Below are 23,864 nucleotides of genomic sequence, written 5' to 3'. Positions count from 1 at the left end.
CGTTGTTGTTGTTGTTGTTGTTGTTTTTATGAATGCCATCCATCCGCGCTGTCCCTTCCACCTGAGTATAAGGGTTCAGATTAGGGTTCAGGTTTTTCTCAAAGGTTTGACCATGCTCAGAGCTTCGTTTTTGTCATAAAAAGTATTTGCTTGTTTTAAAAAAAGTTTTGACCTGCTTTCAAAGATGTGAGAGCTTTTCCAGAAGTCTCAGAATATCTGACCTCTGTCCCCAGATTTGGGTTGATGTTGATAACAAATTATCCGGATGAAACTTCCACTGCAGCTGAATGTGTAGATGTAGGTCCCCTGTGGAAGAACCTCTGGATTTCTTTGAAGATTCATTCTCACTTTTTTGCTTGTTTGTTCTGTTTTGGGGTCATCCTTGGTGGTGTCCAGGACTTATTCCCGGCTCTCTGCTCAGGGGATCACTTCTAGCAGGACTTGGGTGACCGTATGGGGTGCCAGGATTGAACCTGGATCAGCAGAGCGGCCACTTAGCACCTAACTCCAGCCAGTACCTTACCCGCTGTCCAATGGCTCCCGCCCTCATCATTCTCACTTTGTCTCCCTTCTTAGCTGGGGCCCTGCCTGGGATTTCTCTCACCTTCCTTCCTGCCAGTGGCTCTTTCTGAGAAACTTCTTAGAGAGCAGACACCCCTGCCGCAGACTCTTTCCACTGAGATAAGACTTTACATCATTTTTCTCCAAGATCAGCAGATAGTATCTTTCAGTTTATTTTTTGTTTTGTTTTTGTGTGTGTGTGTTACTTTTTGGGTCACACCTGGCTCTGCACTCAGGAGTTACTCCTGGCAGTGCTTAGGGGATCATTTGGGATGCTGTACTGAACCCGTGCAGGGCAAAGTCCTACCTGCTGTACTATTGCTCTGACCCCTTTTCAGTTTATTTACTTATTTATTTTGATTTATTTTTGCTTTTTGGGTCACAACTGGCGATGCACAGGAGTTACTCCTGACTCTGCACTCAGGAATCACTCCTGGCAGTGCTCAGGGGACCATAAGGAATGCTGGGAATCAAACCCGCGTCGACCACATGCGAGGCAAACGCCCTACCCACTGTACTGTCGCTCCAGCCCCTTCAGTGTATTTTTAACTGGAGTGAAATGCTTAGAATTTGAAATGCAAACCCTGAGCATCCAGGAATGCTGGGTTTTGTTCTATGTGTCCGCCACCTGGAAACAGCCCCTTCACTCTAGCATTTTCAATGTATTTTACTTACTCATGCGACTATATGCCAAGATTAATGTATATCCATGGAGACGTCCCGCATGGAGCTGAAGAGGACCTTATCACTTCTGCACTCCAAATAGTGAGGGAACTTTTCTCTCCTATCACGGAAGCAATACCTGTCAGTAGCAGGACTTAGAAGTATTTCCATGTGCCATTGTTGGTTGGTTGGTATCACAGCCTGGGAGGCTGTGTCAATAAGGATTCTGAGGCCAGAAAAAGTGTTAGGAAAGATGACTGATGCTTGCCTTGAGTACGAAATAGGGACATGGAAGTTGATATATGTATGCCTTTGTGGTCTAAAAACTTCAGAGATGTTTACCCATAGATCAAGTTTTAAAATAATCACAATCTATATATTGAAAGAAAATCATTTTTAGATGCCTTCATTTGGTTGGCAGGAAACATCCGGAGACTCACCGTAAGCCAGTGATTCAGTACGGCCTGGTGTGCTGAGCCCATGTGTGAGCAGAGTGGGTAAAGCAGGGTTGCCTAGGTGTGCCCTGATCCCTGGGCCCTGTGCCCCTTGCCAGCCTGGTAGGGGGTGAAAAGTCACAACACGTGGTCTGTGCTGGTATTTGGTTCCATCTGTGGGAGGCAGACTAATGTCCCTAAGTCTGTGAATAGGCTTGGTTATGTGGCCAAGTGGGGTAAGAGTACCAGGGTTATTAAGATTGCTAATCTACTGGCTTTAAGTTAGGGGGAATATCCGATTGTCGGGGTGGTTTCAATAAAGTCACACAGGTCCATAAAGGTGGTAAAGGACTCGGAAGGTGAAACAGAGATGACATCATGAGAAGAACTGAGGTCAGCTGGCTTTTGCCTGACATTGCTGGAAACTCTGCACTCAATACTGAGGACAAACACTGGTGTTACGTGCTGTTACTATTGCTACCATTTTACAGATTGGAAAAGAGAAGCTGAGAGGATTTAAACAACCCAAGATCACTGTGGGCAAATAGTTAATGAAATAGCTGTCATTTCCCTTTTTTTTTTTTTTTTTCTGAGAGGAGCTGACCTTTACTTGACTTCCTAGCTCTGTTCCCCTGGTAACTGATAAGAGCCAGATGTCCTGATGTTTCTAAGCAACATTGCCAAAGAATAAAATGACCCCTTATTGGCTGGCAACTTTCTTCTGGAACTGGAAGGAGCTGTGTGTGAACTATAAATCCCCGGAAGGAATTCCATACCTGAGGTCAATGATTCTGGCCTGCCTTGGTGGTGGGGGTACCCGGAAGCTGCTAGGAGAAGTGTTCCTTTCTGGGACGTATTGGTCAGGGCATCACCTCACTTCCGGATGGGAATCTGATCTCCATGCATGGGAGTGGCAGGCACCAGGCTCCCCTGGATAAGGATACCAGTGGGACTGTCCTACTGGCCGTGTCCATGCCAGTGGTGTCATCTTGCGAGTGTGAGCCTGCAGCTGGATCTGAAAAGTCTTCATGGTGTTGGACTGGTAGGTGTGGCAGACCTGCAGCCTGAAGTGAAAGCTTTGCTTTCGGATCTTGGTGTCCACGCCTCTCGCCAGCCTGCCGGCCACCCTCAGACAGGTTCCCGGAGACTCCGCAACTACCACAGGCTCAGGGCTGATTCCTAGTGGAGCCTGTGGTAGTTTTTCCTTCCGAAACCATACTCCGAACTACCACTAAGATGAAACTAGAGGGTTAAAGACCTGTTTCCCATAGGTGGTTCATGGACCTGCCACAGGTGCCAACCCCATAGATGGAAGGTGGCTTGATAGGATAGGGGTCAGGAAAGGGAAGTCACCTCCAGACATGACACTTGTTTGGCTAACATGTGGCACCTCCGTCCCTCCTTTTCTTACCTCCCCTCTCCTTTCCCCTCCTCTGTTTCCTTTTCTCTTTCTTCCCGTCCTCACCTCTGTCCTCCTCCTTTCCCTTTCTTCTCCCCTCCTTCTTTTCTCTCTTCCTCCCCTCCCTTACTCCTCCTCCCATTTCCTCTTCCTTCTTCTATTTAAAAAAGTATTTTTAATTCATTGAGACTTAGAGAACAATTGGGAAAATACAAAGTGTTCCCTTCCACCCAAGTTTATCCAGTATTGGCAGCTTATATAACCTTTAGTTAGCAAAGCCAGAAAGTTACGATTGCTACAGTACCATCCACTAACCTTGAAAAGTCTCACTAGTTATCCCCAATATTCTGTTTCTGTACCAAGTAGGATTCTAAATGCTGATGGTCTCCTAGCAGTGGATCCTAGGTCAGATCTCACAATACCTGTGCAACCAGGCATCACTTAATGATGGGGTGCTCTCTGAGAAATGTGTCCTGACATCATTTTATCAGTGTGGGAACATCATGTAGGGTATTTGCACAAATTAGGTGGTGGAAACCGCTGCTAATCTCGGCTCCTTGTACAGTCTGTTGTGACCGATGTCATATATGTGGTCCATCTTTGACCAAAATGGTCTTAGGTAATGAAAATAGTTATAATTATTTCTCCTTGGTCTCCTTCAGTTTGTAAGAGTTCCGCAACCTTGTCTTGTCTTGACATTAAAAAAAGCCTACATAATTTCTATTTTCTCTATTTTCTCTACCTCTTATCTCTTTTCTCATTCATAGACTTAGCTACATCTTATTATATAATCACTCTCATAACCTTATCTTGGAAAATAGCAAAACTTCTTGCTTCTTTCATGTTAGTTAAGTAGATTTTTCAACGTAGACATTTTACTGCACTAGAAAGAATCAATAAACCACTAGGACTACATAAAACTAAGATGCTCCTGTATTGCAGAAGAAATGATGGCCAGAATACAAAGATACCCCACAGACTGGGAGAAAATATTTGCCAACCACTCATCTGACAGAGGGTTAATATCCAAGATGTATAAAGCACTGGTAGAAATTTACAAGAAAAACACACTTTTCAAAAAATAAGGGCAAGAAATGAACAGAAACTTCCTCAAAGAAAACATATAGATGGTCGACCAGTAGACGAGAAAGTGCTCTGTGTTACATGTCATTGGGAAAATGAAAAATCATTTCACACCAGTGAAACTGGCACACATTACAATGAACAAAAGCAACCAGTGTTGACTTGGATGTGCAGAAAAAGAGACCCTCATTTACAACTGGTGGGAATGCTAACTGGTCCAGCCTTTTTGGAAAAAAATGTGGACACTTCTCAAAAAACTAGGAACTGAGTCTTCATATGACTGGGCAATTCCTATTCTTGGCATCTATCCAACGGGCCCAAAAAGTTGATTCAGAAGAGACATTTGTCCTGTGTTCATTGCAGCACTGTTCATAATAGACCAAATCTAGAAACAGCCTAAGTGACCAAGAACAGATAACTGGATAAAGAAACTGTGGTACATTTACACAGTGGAATACTACTCAGTTATAAGAGAAGATGAAATCATGCAGTTTGCTGCTACATGGATGGATCTAGAGAGTATCATGCTGAGTGAAGTTAGTCAGAAGCAAAGGGAGACATAGAATGATCTCTCTCGTATGCAGGATATGAAGAAACATAGGGGAATTACACATGTCAAGACAACAGAAACTGAGAACTGGGCTTCAGTAGGAAGCTTCGCACAGGGGACAGTAAGGGAGGGGCTTCCTGGGACTGAAGCTGACACTCTGAGGGAGGCTATGGTGCTACAAAGTTTTGTTTTTTTTTTTAATTTAATTGAGGGGGCTGGAGCAATAGCACAGTAGTAGGGCATTTGCCTTGCACGCGGCTGACCCGGGTTCAATTCCCAGCATCCCATCTGGTCCCCTGAGCACTGCTAGGGGTAATTCCTGAGTGCAGAACCAGGAGTAACCTTGGTGCATCGCCTGGTGTGACCCAAAAAGCAAAAAAAAAAAAATTTAATTGAATTTTTTAAAAATTTAATCACCAAGAGATACAGCATTGCAAAGTTATTCAGCCATCCAGTGTTCCAACACCCATCCCTCCACCAGTGTAATTTCCCAGCGCCAGCGTCCTAGTTTTCCTCCCACACTCTTCACATCCCCCACCCCAGCCTGCCTCTATGGCAGGCACCTATCTTCTCTCTCCTTCTCTCTCTCTCTCTCTCTCTCTCTCTCTCTCTCTCTCTCTCTCTCACACACACACACACACACACACACACATTTTGGGCATTATGGTTTGCAATACAGAAACTCAAATGTTATCATGTATATCCCTTTGCCTACTTTGAACACTCAGTTCTTGTGTGCCAGAGGGTTTTCTGCATGAAATTCTATCATTAACAGTTTTGTAAACCCCAGAGCCTAAAATATTACTCAAAAGATTAAAAAATCTGAACATATGCATAATGCATATATATCTACATCAAGATATGATACATATATATCTATCCCAGATATATATCACTGTCAGTCAACTCCAAAACTTAAATTAAATATTAGGGAGAGGTGTTTGTTTATTTTTAATTTTTTACAAATAAAACCCTCCATCTGTTTTACACCTTGTCTCCACCTTGTCTCCCTCCTCCCCTCCTCTCCTCAGATAAACTTAGCTGTCAGTGCCTGGGCTTTTTTTTTTCCTGAAATCACTAATTTCTATATATTTATTTTTAAGTTTTTTATTGAATCACTGTGAGATAGACCATTACAAAGCTGTTCATGATTGGATTTCAGTCACACAGTATTCCAACACCCATCCCTCCACCAGAGTACATTTCCACTGGACTTTATTTTTTAATTTCCTTTTTTTACTTCATCAGTTTTATATCTTTGTATTGCATACATGGGCGAAACCATCCAATGCTTTCCTTTTTTCCTAATGTGAATTGATTCATAAAGGCAGTGTAAGTGTTTTCATTAAACTGCTGAAATACCTAAGGATCTGTGTATAATAGCATTAGTCTACATTTCTATATATACCATATATACCAGGAAAAATGCTTCTATGCATGACTGCTCAGTGATTACATAATTGGATCTTTCTTTTTTGACACAGTGAAAATGAGTTTGCTTGGCAAACTAATAACCTGCCACCTCTCCTAGTGGTTATATCCACACTCAGGAATTCAGGAGGATGAACTTGTGGAGCAGAGCTTACCTCTGAGGCCCTCCCACTTAGCTGTGTGCCTGTTACAAAAAAATACCAATATTGTCCTTTCAAGGGTAGAGATGTGCTGCAAAATAGGATTATATTTTGAATCGTAAAAGACTACTGTTTTAAGAGGGATTTCAACATGACTCAGAATTCAAATTCTTTTAAGTCATTAATTAATATCTGGTATATGAGATAACCTGTTCTCTATTAAACTCTCTGATGTCTGATTGCTTGAACTGAAATAACAGAGAAATAGTGCAGTCTGTTTTCTAAGCAACAAGTCAGAAACAAAAATATCAGTGCATGTGCATTATCTTTTCTGCCTGAAAGTCAATGTAAAAGCAGGTTGTTATAAGTCTTTATAATATCTTGATGCTTTTGAAAAGCACTTATCAGTTACTTTGTAGAATGCCTCTCTCTTTGGATTTGCTAATGGGTTTGCTATGAGTTGACTGGCATTATGCCCTTTAGGTAAAAAATGCCTTCAAGGGTCCAGAGAGATATTACAGTGGGTAGGGTTCTTGCGTTACACACAGCTGAACTGAGTTTGGTCACTGTACCCCATGTGGTTCCCCACGAGGAGTGATCCCTGAGTACAGAGCCAGGAGTAAGCTTTGAGCATAGCCAGGTGTAGCTGAAAAACAAAAATAGCAAAACCAAACCCAAAAAGGCAAAGGAAAAGCAGCAATGCCTGAAAAATGATGTGTCCTCTTCATTGCACTGTGTCAAGAGATCATGGGATTGCTATGTCTTAATATTTATGCTCATTCTTTTTTCTTTCTTTCTTCTTTTCATTCTTTTTTAAGCCCAAATACTGTCATAGTAAAAAGGAAAGACAGCCACATCCTTGCTCTATTAATGTTCCCAGTTCAGCCAGGTCTGCTCTTGTGTGTGTGTGTGTGTGTGTGTGTGTGTGTGTGTGTGTGTGTGTGTTGTCAGGGATTGAACCCAGGGCCCCTTACATACAGTGGCTCCTTTGAGCCACTTCCCTGGCCCTGCTAGCTCAATGAATCAAGCATGGGTTCTTTCTAGAAATTACTCTTTCAAGTTAAAACACCTCTACCAGAGTTTCAGATTAATTCTCCTTGAGAGTTTAGAGCTGACAGGAGTTCATTCACCTCCCAGCTTCTTCACTTGAAATCCCGGAGCTCTCAACTATAGAGGCTCAAGGTAGATTATATCCAATGTAAAGTGTTCCCTTTGTCAAGAAACTTGAGGCAGAAGAAGGGAATTGTTTCTCCTCCACCTTTCTTTTAAAAAATCATTTTGTTTCTTAGGAATGATTTTTATTTTTCCTTTTCACATATGGCCGTATACAAAGATAGAGTCTTATTTTTTTCTTTTTTGTTTGCAAACAGTAGAACATTATTTTTCTAAACTATTATATACCTTTGGAGTGGGCGTCTCCAGAAAAGTGCTCAGGGGACAGAAGGTATAAAGAAGAACCTCCTGAAGATGCTCAGCCACCAGCCAGACTTTTTTTTCAATTTTTCAATTTTATTTTCATAAAGTTGTTCACAATAATTGATTACATTCAACATTTCAACAAAAATCCCACCATCATTATACCTTTCCACCACCATTATTTCAAATTTTCCCACCACCACTCAAGCCTGGCTGGCAGGCAGATGCTAAATCGTTTATTTTGTATTGCATGTTATGAATAGTATGAGATGTGGCTGCGTGCCTCTGGAATTCTGTCACTGTCACTGTCCTCCCGTTGTTCATCGTTTTGCTCAAGTGGGTCCAGTAATGTCTCCATTGTGACGATTGTTACTGTGTTTGGCATATCGAATACGTTACGGGTAGCTTTCAGGGCTCTCCAAGAGCGGCAGAGGAATCGAACTCGGTTTGACCATGTTGGCCCCTTGCAAGGCAAACGCCCTACCTGCTGTGCTATTGCTCCAGCCCCTAGAATTCTAAAATTTAAAATAATTGGATTTCTTCAGCATGCTGCTCTCTTCCAAGATTCATTTGTGAGTCTGTGGATCATGGCTGTTAATGAACTTAAATGGTACCCAGAGGCAGTTCATGGGTGTGCCTGGAAACCAGAAGAGCAGGGTGATGGGAGACGGTGGCCCAGTTCTGACTCCGTGTAGCCTGGAATTTTCAGTCACAGGTCCCACGTACCTGGGTCTTTCAGTGGATTCATTCTCATGGGTGGGGGGGCTTGGGATGAGCCCGTGAAATCTTAGCCAAACATTTTAATGCTTGGTCCCACTGGTACTAGAGAGGGCTCCAGTACCACACCTGGAGGTGTTGGGATTTATGTGGTGCTGAGGATTGAAGTCATAGAAGCCAGGTTCACTGATCCCTGAGCTCTCTCCAAGTCCTAAACTATTGTATTTCTTGAGGATTCTGATGCATCAAGAATAATCTTTTTTCATTTTGGAGTCTCAAATCTTCTTTTATTGATTAAATATTATAGCTGGGTCATTGGCCTCTTTGAATCCCCTCCAGAATGCAAAGTACTGGAGTCTTGACCACCCTTCCCCCAGACTGTTTACACGTGTTTAATGCACATTTGTGTATCAGGGAAACATGTACTGTTGTTTCACAGGCCATAACACTTTGTCTAAACAACATCTTCCTATGAACATCTGCCTGTAACTGTCATCACTCAACCTTATTACTTTTAAAAAATATTGATAAGTTTTTCTCATCAAAGGACTATCAAGGTTTCAAAACAGGTCCATTACCAGGTCCATTACAAGCTGTATTATATTAAAATGTAACATATGTTCACTGGAATGGTTAGAAATCAAGTTTATCATTTAAAATAATGAATCCATCTAAGCCATAATTTTTTGATAGTCTGAGATTATTTTTACTTTGGAAACTGTTATAATTGATTATGATTACTGGGCCTCTAAAGAAATTGATGATGTGTTTTTTCACCTATGTGTATATATATATATATGTATGTATGTATACACACACACATACATTTATATATCAAAGCCATACAAGCCACTGGGGATTATTGAGGAGTCAAAGAAGAGTAGAAAGTAGAAAATAAAATTTCATAATCTGCATTACCTTAGAAATAGCCGCTGTGTTCATTTTCATGTTATTTAACACCAGAATTTTTTATTTGCTTAAAAGTCAGTCTTATGTAAAATTAATTACCCTTAGAATTAATTTATGGGGCTAGAGCAATAGAACATTAGGTCAGGCACTTGCCTTGCATACAGCCAATCTGGGTTCAATATATGGCACGTCATGGTCCCGTGATCTCTGCCATCAGTGATTCCAAAGTACAGAGCCAGGAGTAAGCCCTGAGCACTGCCAGGTCTGGCCCCCAAAACAAATAAATAAATAAAAATAACATTACTTTGATTATGGTCTCCTTTCAATTAATAATCTTGGAAAGTAATTAATGGTAGAGATTTATACAAATTTACCAGATTAAAAATCAAAATAGCAAGGTGTAGGTATATTCGTGTTGCTTGGTTAAACTCAGACCATTTTCCTCATCGTCAAACAATATTCAACCACAACCAACATATTTTGCCCGAGCTAATAAGTGCCCAGTAATTATGTTATATGACAGTGAAAGCAATCCCTTGCTATAAACATTCTGCCTTTAACACAGGCAGAAATGTCACTCCTAAAACACTTAAACACTAGACTCTAAAACACTTACTTCAGAGTAAGGAAGTAATAGGGAACTGTTGATTACTCTGGTTTGAGCATACAATCTGCTGCGATAATTGAATGGTTTTCACACATAGTTTTGATTTATGCTTTATAGTGAAGGCAAAAGAGTTGGTGTTTCCGCCTTATAAATAAACAATTGCAGAGCAGCATAAAATAGAGTTCTTTGGTCTGAGACAGTGCTCTGGGTAGAGAAGTGGCTCCTATACGTTATTATTTGTAAAGTTGTATGCTTGTACTGGTGTTGTTACTATTTGATTTTTTTTTTAAGTTTAACTTATGTTTTAATTTGTCTAGGAGACTTAAGTCAGACATTTAGAATTAGATTCTTGACAAATGATTTAGACATATTAGTCAGTTCATTTAAGGAAAACTTTTTAGAACAGCTATTTACTAACAGTTACATACACTTACAATTTTTCAAAGAATCCATTATCAGCTGATGCGTATGACTGTCAATCATGTATAGTGTACATACAGTTTGTTTTTAATCTTCAGTTATTTAGCCTACATATCATGAATCATCATAATGCTCTACATTAAACTAACCAAACTAGAAGATAGATATGTTGGCTTTTCATTTTATTTCTTTTTTTTTTTTTAGGTTTTTTTTTTGGTTGAATCACTGTAACTACACTTACAAAACTTTCATGTTTGAGTTTCAGTCATACAGTCGTACAGTCATTCAGTCATCAAACACCCATCTCTCCGCCAGTGCCCATTTTCCACCATTAATGTCCCCAGTATCCCTCTCCCACCCATACCCCTACTTCTGTATCTACGTTAGACAATTATCTGTAATATATATTGCAAACCATAATACCCATAAGTAGAGAGAAAGAGACTTTTTGGTGTTTTGAGGGAAGAGGAGAGCTTGGGCCGTGCCCAGTAGTGCTCAAGGGCTACTCCTGGCTCTGTGCTCAGAGGGTCACACCTGATGGTGTGGTGTCAGGGATCAAACTGTACAGCAAGACTCTGTACTACAGAGTTCCATGCACTATCTCTTGAGCCCATAATGTTTCATTGTATAAATAAACCACGATTTATCTATTCTCTGATATTCCTGCCTTCCTTATTTTGTGTGGCTATGATAAGCTATGCTCTTATTATATGTTTAAAAACTGAACTCATCCTTTCAAATGCAGATGAACTTACGTATGACTTTTTAAGTCCTATGGTCTGGGGAAGGTTCTGTGGGCTGCGGGTGCTAATTCTCTCTATTCCTTGCTTACTGGGTATCTTTATTGAATAGATTGTTGGGGTGGGGGGTATGAATAGATAAATGGGTAATTGATGGGTAGATAAGTAGATTTATAAATTCTTAAATATTTCCATTCAAGATCTCTTGATTCTTCAGGACTTATATGTAAAAAACTTGAAAAAAAAAACAACATATAAACTTTTTTTATTTTGTTTTGCTTTGGAGCCACACCTGGCCTTGTTCAAGTATTACTCTGGCTCTATACTCAGGAATTACTCCTGCCAGTGTTCGGGAGACCATATGGAATGCCAGGGATAGAACTTGGGTCTGCCACATGCAAAGCAAATGCGTCACCTGCTATACTATTGCTCCAGCCTCCAACAATGTATAAACTCTCAATTTCCTTTCCCTTCCAGATGTTGAAATGCTTCAGGCCACTACATCTAACCCAATCCCTGGGGATGGTTACTCTCGGACCACTAAGGACTCTATGATTCGCAAGTTTTTAGAAGGTAAGGTGTAGATGTGAACAGGGAAGAAGAAAGAGGGAAAGAGAAACAAAGGTAGGACATTGCATGGTTTCCATATAAGGGTCAATCACTGGAGGAGGGCGCTACTACACGCAAGGAATACGGTGTGGGTCTGACTGAAGGCCTAGTCCCATGAGCTCTGCCATCTGCCTTTCATGGTCAGCCAAAAGTTCCCTTTCCCTGGAACCTTGTTTGGATAAAAATCGTTGTTTCTGGGGCCAGGGAGATTATTCAAAGAATTGGAGTGTAATCTTTGCTTGTGAGAGACCTGGGCTCGGTCCCCAGCACTGAATGGTCCCTTAGGACCACCAAAAGCATAACCTAGCACTGAACACTAAGCTGGGAGTAGCATCCTGCGAATGCAGCCCCTCCAAAAGAAAGTTGCCTCCAGGGAGATCATTTTCAAAGTGTATATATTGGGGCTGGAGAGACAGCAAAGGGATTAAGGTGCTTGCCTTGTGGATGACTCCAGTTCAGAACCCAGCACCATAGGTGATCCCTGAGAACCAACACAAGTAACTCCTGAGCACTGAGCCAGGAGAGGCCCGTGAACACTGACCAGTATGGACCAAAGCCCCAAATAAAAGGCCTATATTCAGGGCTCAGCAGTAGAGCACTCGTCTTCCTTGTGAGACACATGTATTTGCTTTTGCTTTCTAGCCCTGAAAAAAGCACCTTTATTTATTTTATTTTTTAATGGGGGGGGGCGAGGCATACCCAATAGTGCTCGTGGCTTACTCCTATCCTTGCTCAGAGATCACTCCTGGTGGTGCTCAGTTTACCATAAGAGGATTGAATGCATGTGAGGCAAGCACCCTGTGCTATGCCTCTGGTAACCCCTTTTGGCATGTAAGCAGGCATTTAAGCTGAACCGTCGACTGGTGGTGCTAGAGAGCGTGGTGGGGAGAGGAGAGGAAGCCCCTGATGTTAAGTACTTCCTGTGTACTTGTGCTTTATCCTTTCATTTTTGTCCTCAGGGGCTCCTGGGAGTAAGTCTCAGAGGGTAATCAGGCACAGAGAGCTTATAGAAATGCTCATGCTCATGCAGTAATGCAGAGCCGGGCTGCTGGCATCGTCGAAGCCGAGGAGGGACCCTGTGTCAGGTCCTTGCACAGCATAAGGCCGCAGTCACCATGGGGAGGCATGAAATCGAGGCCCAGAGAGAGAGAGAGAGAGAGAGGCAGACCCCATCCTGAATCTTTCTGGTTGGGGGTGAGGGTGGGGAGCAGACAGGAGACAAAACTTGCAAAGGATACTGAAAGGCACAGGCCCTGGAGACAGTTTTTCTGGGCCCCCGGCTGGTGCTAAGAGACTCGAGCAAGTTATTTAAAGCCCCAGTTTCATTTTCAAAATGAGGACAACAATTCTAGAAGCTTCCTGCTGTCCTTAAGCAGTCAGAGGTGCTGTGGGCAGTCGGTACCCGTGGAACGATCCAAGGCGCACAGGAGGTCCCGGGAAGGATTCTCAGCAGTTTTTTGAAAGCTGCAGATGACGAGTCTGGAGCTGTTGGTGTGCACATAGTCACCCTCACATCGCTGCCCGGGTACCCGTGGTGGGAGTGGTACCCGAGGCTTTCAGCTTTGGGTGCTGTGTCCTCATTTCCCCCTCTTCACGGGATGAATGACTGAATCCAGAGTCAGTCTGAGGGGTAGAAAGCAGCACTTCTTGCTGCTTCAGAGGGGACAAATAAAGGCGGCATCCGTGTTTCCTTAGTTCGCGTGAGCTCAGCAGATGACACAAGTCGCTACAGACACTTCCCAGCGGCAAGCGCTCTGCCAAAGGGCAGGCCAGAGCAGATAAGGTCATTCTCTGTGCTCGGAGGTCTGACTGTCCTCCTCCGGCGCCAGCTCTCACTCACCTTTCCTTTCTCCGTGCTTCTAGGCAACAGTGTGGGGACAGCCAGTGCGGAGAGGGAGCAGCACCTTCCAGGCCGGGAAAGAGATGCTTATCACCCGCTGGATGAGGAGACGGCCTTTCCTGTGGACCTGGCCAGCAGGCCCCCCGTCCCTGTGCCCAGGCCCGAGGCAGGGGCTCAGGCTGCTCCCCAGCTCCAGGACAATGAACCATACATTTCCAAAGGCAAGTATGGCAGGAACAACAGCACCTGCGGGGTCTCTCCCCTTCTAAACGGTTGTCGTCCAAGCCAAGCAGGACTCAGCCGATTCTGGAGCCAGACAGAGCCAGTGACCTGCTCCGAATTTGGCCTCCTGGAGACTTCCAGGCACCGTGATAGAGAAAGGCGAGGTAGACTCCCTCGGCCGCAGATAGCTAAGAATCTTATCTCCTGAAATTATAATAATGATTCCCACCTATGCTTTCTTAATTTTAACACGATTCTTGTAATTGACTCTTGAGTTTCCACCTGCTACAGTTTTGGATTTATTAGAACCGATCATATTGGTTCAATATTTGATTCATGATTATTACTTTGGGGGACTCACAAACAGTGCTCGGAAGGCCCAGGTGAACTCACCAGAGATACTCGGCCAACCTGGCTGGGTGCTCAGTGCTGCACCCGAGGATGCAGAGCTGTTGGGTGTCACAGACTTGGAACTGCTGGGGCTACCCCCAGTGGTACTGGTGGGACCATGGGTGCTGGGGATCAAACTGGAACCTGAGCACACAAAGCATGTTCCCTTGACCCCTGTGCTACTGGCCTCTGTGATTATCATTTGTTATAGGCGGTTCCAAAAATAACGTGGCGGGGGTGGGGGGGCGAACAACACTCAGTGGTGCTCAGGGCTTATTCCTGCTCTGCTCTCAGGGATTTCTGCTGGCAGGCTTGGGGGACCATCTGAGGTGCCGGGGATGAAACCCAGGCCAGATGCGTGCAAGGCAAGCACCCTGCCTGCTGTACTATCCCTCTGGTCCCTAAAATATTTTTAGTATATAAAATGTTATAAAGCCCCCTTGGAAAGATACCTGATTTGGTGATTATCTCGAATTGTCTTTATCTCATAGTTTTTGCAGAAAAGGCAAATCAAGAACGGCCTGGGAATTTCTATGTTTCCTCAGAGACCTTCCGGAAAGGTAAGCAAGCTGCCCTCTGCTCGCCTCTGCGACCACCCTGGTCCCCCACAGGGCAGAGATCCTCTGAGATGCTCATGGGCCTCGGATTCCAAGGGTGACATTCCTTAGCATGGAAAAGCAGCGCAGAGAAGGGATGCCTGAGGCAGACTGTCAGAGATGCTGTTCTGATGGGAGTGAGGGTTGGATCACATCCAACTGCTGAATCACTGTCCAAGTCCAGATTCGTATTGCACTGGAAAGTGAAGCACAACCTACACGTTGACCTGACAGCAACGTCTTGGCTTGTACCGTTTGTTTTCTCCAGTTGTGGCCTTGGGGTCCCATTTCCTTAGCATCTCCAAAGCAGAGTACTATGAATTTGTAACATGGAGGGGAGATTTGAGACGCAACACCTAAATTTTTATTTTATGTTAGTTGTTTGGGGGATAAACCTGGCAATGCCCAGGGGCTGTTCCCTGCTCTTTCCTCAGGGGTTTCTTCCAGTGCTGGGGCACCATGGGGTGCTGGGGACCAAACCCCAGGATCCTGCATGTGAAGCTCGCGTTCCAGCCCTTTGAGCCATCTCCCTGACCCCTAGCACCTATGTTATACCCGGTGATGTTGAACCTGGCTCATAGGGTGTTTCCATATTCTCGTGCATTTTCAGGCATGCCATGCCCTCCCACTGATCCACAGTCATTGCACCCCCTGCTATCACCAGGTGGGCCGGATGGGGAACTGGGGAGTGCTGGGAGAAGTATCCTAGTTAGATTTTCATTGCTGTTCTCTTCTGGAATTTGTTTTATTTTTGTGCTGGGGATTAAACTCAGGATCTCCTGCATTGCGTTTTCTCTATGGGGATGGTGGTGATTTTAGTCTAAAGCGATAATTCTCAGCTGAGCATGATTTTTCTTTTCACCCCCATCCCTGCCTGTAAGAGAGGGCATTTAGCCATGCCTGGGACACTTTTGATTGTTCTCACTTGGGGAAAGCAACGCAATGGTATATAGTGGATAGAGGCCAAGGAGGAGGCTGAACATCCTGCCCTGTGGGATATCCTGCCCCCACCCCCATAAGGAATTAGCCACTTCAAAATGTCAACAGCCTTTCTGTTGGGAAATGGTGTTTAAAGGGGTCTCAGTAATTTAGCCTTGGGGAGGATCCTGTTTCGATTCCTCAAGGAGTTCACACCTCCCTAAACTCAAGGCCTTGTCTGTTTTAGTATAACAGGCTTAGAACTGACACTGTGCTTGTTAGACAAATTGGACCAAGAAACGGATTGGCATTTGGAGAAGTAAGGAGGGTCAGTTTGTTTACACATGAGCACTCAGGCTGGCTATCACCTAAAAAGGGCTGAGCACTATTCACAACAACCAGAATCTGGAAACAACCCAAGTGCCGGAAAACAGATGACTGGATAATGAAACTATGGTACATCTACACATCATTTGGAATACTACGCAGCCACCAGGGAAAAAGCAGTCATGAAGTTTGCTTATAAATGGATGGCTATGGAGTGTATCATGCTGAGTGAAATGAGCCAGAGGGAGTGGGACATAGAATGATTGGACTTATCTATGGAATGGGGAAAAAAATGAAACGTAGTATTAGACTATGGACAGTAGAAATGAGTAAGAGACTAAGAATCGTAGAAATGAGGACCAGGAGGACTAGTCTGTGGTTCCAAGCCTGCCACAAGATCATTTCCAGCTCACTGTGGACAAGAATTTGTAAATGGATATACATGATAACCTTTCAATACCTGTATTGTAAACCATAATGCCGAGAGAGAGAGAGAGAGAGAGAGAGAGAGAGAGAGAGAGAGAGAGAAAGGGAGGGAGAGAGAGAGAGAGAGAGAGAGAGAGGAAAGTGTACTATAGAGGCAGGCTGGGTGGTGGAAGGTAGCAGAGGGAAGCTGGTGCCATTGGTGGTGGGAAATGTACACTGGTGTTGGGACATTGTATGATTGTAACCCAATCCTGAACAACTTTATAACTGTGTATCTCATGGTGACTCATTTAAAAAAATTTAAAAATAACAAATAAATAAGGACTGAGACACTAACACATTTCACAAGAGCTTTCATAGCCAGTTTACAAGCTCCATGCTTCCAGGGGGACCACACACAAAGGGTGCTAACATATACAGTAATTGGTACAATCACTGAGTGCAACTTGCTTTACATTCCTGATAGACATTTACCAATTGTTTCTGTGACCCATTCCTGCTCACACAACCTGGTCAGACTTGCTCACTGGTTCTTATTGTACCTTTGTGATGTATGAACTATTCATCTTTGCCCAGCTTCTAGAATGGGTCACTCAGAGGTCCTGCCTCTTGTTTTCCACTTCTGCTTCTAGTTTGCCCTTCTTCATGCTTCCGTTTCCCCAGATCCCATGTCATCTTGCCCCCTTTACATTCTACATGCGACTATTCTTTGGGACATGTCCCCTTGAGCCATGACCAGGCTTACTGACCCCTCTTCCGGTCAGCTCTCTCTGGTGGGGGGAGCTGTCCAGCTGAGTTTGCCGTCCTTTGCAGAGCCTCCCGTCAGACCCTGGAGAGACAGGCCCCAGTCAAGCATATACGACCCTTTTGCTGGGATGAAAACGCCGGGCCAGCGGCAGCTTATTACCCTGCAGGAGCAGGTGAAGCTGGGCATTGTGAATGTGGATGAGGCGGTGCTCCACTTCAAAGAGTGGCAGCTCAACCAGAAGAAGCGGTCGGAGTCCTTTCGCTTCCAGCAGGTAACTATGTCCAGGTTGCCACCTGGCAATGGTAAAGGGAGGGGCCCAGCCTCAGCTGAGCCCCTGGGATTGGGCCTGGCAGCGTTTGGGTATCATTGTGAGTCAGAGCCTGTGTCTTAGTCACCTGTAGTCCATAGTCTACAGATCCCTGGTCGATAGCTGGAAGGTGTTTCTGGTTGTCCTGACACTAGTGATTAGGAACAAAGACTCAACCATAAACCCTAATTCTGTGGCTCCTGCTTCACTCTGCGTGTTTGCCCCATACGTTTGCTTTCCAGTTTTTATTCTTGTTGATCTTCCTTTCTTTATTCGTGTTGATCTTTTCTTTCTACTGGTGCCAGCAGTCCCACCCAACTGTCATACATTAGAACACAGGGAAAACCTGGATTGCTCCAAGAAAGATACTTAAGTGTGCCAAGGAATCAGATGGGGCCTGCCCCCACCTTTCCCTGTGCTCACCACTCGGGGAGAAGTGGGGTGTCGGGGGAGAATCTCACTGCTTATAGGAGAATATGTAACTCTGTGCATGCACTCCATGTGTAATGTAAAGCAATCGAAGGAACCCTAACCTGGTTGTAGGAAGCACATCCCTACTTAGACTCCCTCCTATTAAATGAGGGAGTGAAGAGACCCATCCCAGTCTGGAGTCAGGACTGGAGCAGCTGTGTTTTCTCCCCACCTGCCCATAGTGCAACCAGACTGTGGGCCTGACTCCTGTGCTCAAATGCCCCAGCTGCTGGGGCCAGGGAAGAGGCACCCATTGAGCACTGAGCCAGGCCAGCTCTCCCCAGGGTGGGGCAGATGCAGAGAAGGAGAGAAGTGAGCTTTCCAGCAGCTGTGTTTGACTGTCCTCCCCTCTCCCCCTCCTCCTAGCACACCTGCGAAGCGCCTGGTCACTCCCCTTCTGCAGAGCACTGAGGCTCAGAGACGGGAGGAGGCAGAGTTCAGGGGAGTCCTTTCTCCTCTGGAGGCTGTGTTCCCTCTGTGCCAGCACTGCCCTCTGAATGCTCCCAAAAGCATGGCCACCCACTGCCAGCTTGCCTTGCTCCCCCAGGGACTGTGTCTGTGGGTGCAGAGGGCATACTGCAGGCACCAGTAGAGTTGGGGGAAACCCGCCGTCCTGCTTGGAATGGACTGATCTTTGGCCAAACGAATTTCTTTTTCTTCTTCCCATCTGCTGGAGCGATAGCACAGCGGGTAGGGCGTTCGCCTTACAAGCGGCCAACATGGCCGACCCGAGTTCGATTCCTCCGCCCCTCTCAGAGAGCCCGGCAAGCTACCGAGAGTATTCGATATGCCAAACACAGTAACAACAAAGTCTCCAATGGAGACGTTACTGGGCCCGCTCGAGCAAATCGACGATCAACGGGAGGGCCTTTACCTTTACCTAGCTTACCTTCCCATCTGCCAAGTTGCATGTCCACGTGGCACTGTGGTTAGGAGCAGCCAGGCAGCCTGAGTTACATCCTTGTTCTGTCTCTGGGGATGGAATGACCTGGTGCGTCTGAGTTCTGGTATCTGAACTGTGAAGGGACCGGACTGGGTGGCATCAGCCACGTGCTCCTTAGCATGCCTGGCACGCCATGTTAGCTATCTGGAAAGACCTAAACCCTATACCTATAAACTATTGAGTGTAGCAGAGCCTTGGAGTTCCTGTTTCACATGGCACAGAAAACCCAGCCCAAGGGAGCTGACACTCCTCTGCTCTCTGGTAGCTGCCTGGTATTTCCTGGGCATTTCCCTTCAGGGACTGTTGGGGGTGAAGACTGCCCAGTAAATACCCCAGCACCATTCCCTGCCTGTCCCTGACCTCCCCTGTCTCCTGCACTTCCTACAGCTTCTTCTCTGTGCAAGTGACTGCAATCTCTGTGCATTTCCACCTTACCAGGTGAGGTGCCCTGCGGTACCCAACACCTGTAACCATCCCCCAGCACGCTGCCCCTCCAGGTTGCTCTCATTCCCTACTTCCTGTTTCTGCTCCTGCACCACTATCTTGCACCGCTATCTTGCATGCATGCATCAAGGTCCCAACTCGGCAATGCCTTGGGCTATTCTCCCTGAGACCCTCCCTGCTCCTGCCCATTTGCTTTTCTTTCTCTGCACCTCCCTCCCTGCCCCCCAACCATATCGCTTCTCAATGCTGGCTGCCTTCCCCACCTCTCCCTGCCTCATCTCCAGCTCCTCCCTGCTTGCCTCTTTCCAGCCCAGGTGACCTGCCATGTTTCCCTGGGCCTCCATGCTTCCACCACTCTCAACTCTTCCAGCCACATGGTCTGGATGTTGATCCCTGGAGTGTTTGGCAAGTTCAGATACTGTGTAACTTCTAAGTAGATTTTTTTTTATTAATGTAGCAACAAATTTCCATCCCTAGAGGTGTATTCAGCATTTCCAGAATGCCTACAGAATACCAGACTGGGGGTTTCAGAGAGATATATGACCTGGTTTCATTCAAGTGCCCACAAGTATCCCTGAAGAGATTGCACACATGCACACGCATGCACGTGCACGTGCGCATATACAGGGCAAGTCAGCCTAGTCCAGTGCCGGATAGCAGGGGCAGCCACTAAACCCTGGATGCGTCTGGAGGAGGCTTAGGGAGAAGGTGGGCCTGGACCCACACCTAGGGCAGACGTAGCTCTCAGAGGAACCTGTGTTCCTCGAGACCAGGGGAAGGGTGGGGGCACCCTGTCTCACAGCAACATTGTGGGGGATATCTGCACTCTGGCCAGGGTCTGACTGGCTTGGTACAGATGAGGAGGGAAGCAAGGGGTCATCAGGCTGCCCTCGAGCTGGGGAACCAGACAGGAGAGGAGACACTTTGTTGTGATCAAGGCACCTTCTCTTCTGCCACAATGTGTCTCGGAGACTTGGAATTCTGATTGCAAATGCATGCAGCCTCATTTGCATATTAGAGGTTTAGTAGGCATTGCTCAAGGACTACTCCAAGTTCGGTGCTCACAGATCACTTTTGTTGGGGGATGGTCGGGGAACGGGCGGGTAGTGGTGACCATGCAGTGCTGGTGATCAAACCCAGAACTGTCACCCACTGCAGAGCACGCACTCCAGCCCTGAGCCACCTCCCCGGCCGTGCATGATGGAGACCATGCTATGTGACGTAGCTTGCAAGCAGTATGAAATCAGAAAGATGCTAGGTTCTGGTGTATACTTTAAAAATAAACTAATTTTTCTCCCTCAGGAAAATCTTAAGCGGCTAAGAGATAGTATCACCAGAAGACAAAGAGAGAAGCAAAAATCAGGAAAGCAGGCAGGTACGTGGCCCCCTGGGGTTTCCCACTTGTTGCGGGGGGTTTGCGGTGATTTTTGACTCTCGCTTCCCCTATCTGGTGGACCCGAGTGGGCAGGCTGCTTGCCCAGACGGTAACTATGATGAGAGATCTGGGTCTTCACTCGCAGGTGAGACTCTCTGGGTCAACCTTCTGGGTTTAGGTGCTCCCTGGGACCTGGCCTTATGTGAGACATATCAGCAAATGCCTGGAAGACTACACCCAACTCTGAATCCCTCCATCCTCCTGCTCAAAGAGGATGGTGATGTGGTTTTCTGGCACCTGACTCTCCCCCTTGGCAAGGATTTTGCAGGACATGGTTGTTCATATAGATTCTATTTCTGATTCAGGCAAACTGTGTTGTGGATGGCCACCCTCAGACTGCATCAGAAGCTCAGGATAGTGTGTGGGGATTCTCTCGGGTGCAGTAGGGGTCCATAGCAGAGCCAGGACTTCCAGTTGTGCGAGCTGAAGACCAAGCCCCTCTGCTCCCCCTTAGTCTCCAGATTCCCTCTGCCCCCTCCCCCCCCCCCATATTGGCCCTCCGCCTTTGGGACTAACAACGTTTGCCGGTTCTGCATTTTCCCACCAGGAGTCCTGGCTTGGTGAGATGTTTTACTTTAGTCAGCCTTATACTGAGTGGGAGGCTGTCCAGAAAAGGCTTTCAGAGAATCTGGGTCTCAAGGGGAGCCCCATTATATATAGGACTGAGTTAGTGCATAACTTCCAGCATCTGTTTCCAGCTGCCTGTCATGGTGTGGCTGCCCGCAAGCCTGCTCACATCCGGGCCTTCTGGCCGGATATCTCCCTGTCCCTTCTTCGTGCTGTTTGCTTCTCACCTCCATGAGAACCTCTGGCCGCAGAACCCAGCCCTGGAAGCCTTTTCTATGCTGGCCTTTCTGGCCCTATCTGCTACTTGTTGCCTCTGATTGCTCAAATTTCACTCTTCACGCATGCCATCAGCAAAATGCCAGGTTCTCCCTCCAAAGGCACCTGAGATCTAGCTTCTGATGCCACTTTGCTGCAGCTCCTACTAGCCCATCATCTCCTCCTGCATCAAGGCCAGAGTCTGTGGTTGTCTGTCCATGTCCATTCTGACCCCGCTACAGCTCATCCTCCACAGAGCGGCCAATGACCTTAGTCGAAGAGAGCCACACACAGTGGTTCATGGGGTACTCCCAGCTCGGTGTTCAGGAAACCATGCAATGTGGGGGATCAAATCTGGGCCTCTGAGTTCCCTCTGGGGTCCCCCAGTGACTTTTAAAACAGAGCAAGCAGACGTTGATGACAGCGGAAGTGATACAGCACGTGCCTAGAATATGTGAGGCCCTGTGCTGGATCCCCAGCACTACATGCCCCCTTGCCACCCTGTACCGCTGGGCTCTGAGTACGGCAGGTCCAAGCCCTGAACTTCAGGCTTCATCACCACCAGAAATAGCCCCCAAGCAGCCCTCTACAGCCCAGCACTGCTGGGGGAGGGGGTACTCCTCTTTGAAAAATCACATAATGCCGCTCCCTTGGTCCAGTCCTTCCAAAAATTATCTACACTAAAGCACATTTTCTCTCTCTCTTTTTTTAATTTTATTTTATTGAATCACTGTGAGATACAGGTACAAGATTTCATGTTTGAGTTACAGTCATACAATGATCAAACACTCATCGCTCCGCCAGTGCACATTCTCCACCACCAATCTCCACAGTATACTCACACACACACACACACACACCCCTCCACCTCCCTTGCAGACCAGTTTCCTCCATACTCTCTCTGTAGTTTTGGGCATTATGGTTAGCAACACAAATACCGAGAGGCCTTCACTTTTGGTCCTTTGTCTACTGTCAGCACACATCTCCCATCCCGACCGATTCTTCCAACCATCATTTCCTTAGTGAACCCTTCTCTATTCCAGCTGCCTTCTCCCCCCACTCATGAGGCAGGTAAAGCACATTCTCTACTGTGCCGCCAGGCCCTGTGTCATCTGACTGCCTGCCTCATCCTCACTGTGCCCCATCCCTGGGCTCCAGGTGCCACTGACTCCTTTTAACTGCCAAAAGCAGCCCTTTCCAGGGCCTTTGCCGTTTGATCTCACTTAACTTTTCCCACAACTTTACAGACTGATTCGTGTGTGTGTGTGTGTGTGTGTGTGTGTGTGTGTGTGTGTGTGTGTGTGTTTCTAGGGATCAAACCCAGGGACCGACACATGTAGGGCATGCACTATACTACTGAGCCACACTCCCTTTGCTCTTTTTCTCCCCCCATCTTCAGAGAGGCCTTTTCTGCATTCTCTTCGCCACGACTCTCTCCGTGCTTCCTCTTACCCTCTTCTGCAAACCAAAGATGGAATCAGCTCATGCTTTCAGAGTTCTGGTCCACCCCCACCCACATGCACCACTCTTAGTAGCCCCTGCTTCCTGCAGCTCTCACCAGCATGCATTTTGCTTCCCTGTCACCCACAAAGGCAGACACGTGGGAGCCTGAGCAGTGACGTTAATGCATGGTGCACCGATGGAGCTCCAGAACTATTTGCTGGAATGGAGAAGATCAATGAAATCTTTAGTGACCCCATTCATTCTTCCCCAAAATACTCCTTGAGCACCAGGAACCCCACCAGAGACTATGGCCCTTAAGCGTGTTCTGTGCTCCTGGGTAGCTCATGAGTTAGTCCTTTATTTGTTCGAGTCCATCCCAAGTAAATGGGAATGATTTTGACTGTGTGGGAGAAAAGGGATAAAGAGGTTCTCTATAATGTAGAAGAAAGTCAGCGAGGTCTTCCTAAGCCTTCCTGGGTGTCTGGACTTTAAGTGCATGCTGTTTAAGTGTATTCTGCTATTTAAGTGTATGCTGCTCAAGCTCCCACTTGTTTGCCTTCCTGGGTGAGAGGGAAGCAAAAAATTTGGTTCCAGATTTGCACCATCAGCACAGGGTCAGACAGGAAGGCTTGGGGTGGAAAAAAGGCTGAGGTGAGTTGCTTTTTAAAAAAAAAAAAAAGCACAGAACCCAAGACAGAAGCCTTCGCCTTGATTAAACGAGACATTTCTAAATACAGGCAGCGTCAAGAAACCTGCAATTTGGTGGTGCGTGCTCAGAGTGCTCAGTGTTCAGCGTTTAGAGGCCAGAGGGGTCATGGTCAGTCACAGGCGTTAAGAACTAAAGTTCCTTAAT

At 46.0% G+C, this 23,864-nt stretch overlaps 1 protein-coding gene across 3 annotated transcripts in view; it reads left to right on the top strand.

The window, feature by feature from the left end:
• PIK3AP1 (phosphoinositide-3-kinase adaptor protein 1) overlaps positions 1 to 23,864 on the top strand; it is a 123,889-nt gene that overhangs the window by 80,383 nt on the left and 19,642 nt on the right. For 2 of the 3 annotated variants that reach the window (XM_056120368.1, XM_056120367.1), the window contains 5 exons: positions 11,548 to 11,643; positions 13,543 to 13,740; positions 14,623 to 14,691; positions 17,212 to 17,417; positions 20,614 to 20,686. In XM_056120368.1, coding sequence (XP_055976343.1) covers positions 11,548 to 11,643; positions 13,543 to 13,740; positions 14,623 to 14,691; positions 17,212 to 17,417; positions 20,614 to 20,686 — 642 coding nt within the window. Of the gene's footprint in view, positions 1 to 11,547; positions 11,651 to 13,542; positions 13,741 to 14,622; positions 14,692 to 17,211; positions 17,418 to 20,613; positions 20,687 to 23,864 lie in introns of all 3 variants that reach the window. The other variant, XM_056120369.1, reaches the window with a different exon arrangement.

The sequence above is a fragment of the Sorex fumeus genome, unplaced genomic scaffold, assembly GCF_029834395.1.
Source record: "Sorex fumeus unplaced genomic scaffold, SorFum_2.1 ptg000043l, whole genome shotgun sequence".
NCBI classification, from domain to species: Eukaryota; Metazoa; Chordata; class Mammalia; order Eulipotyphla; family Soricidae; genus Sorex; species Sorex fumeus.
The sequence above is the reverse complement of the archived record's forward strand: the minus strand, read 5'-3'. Positions and strand labels throughout refer to the sequence as shown.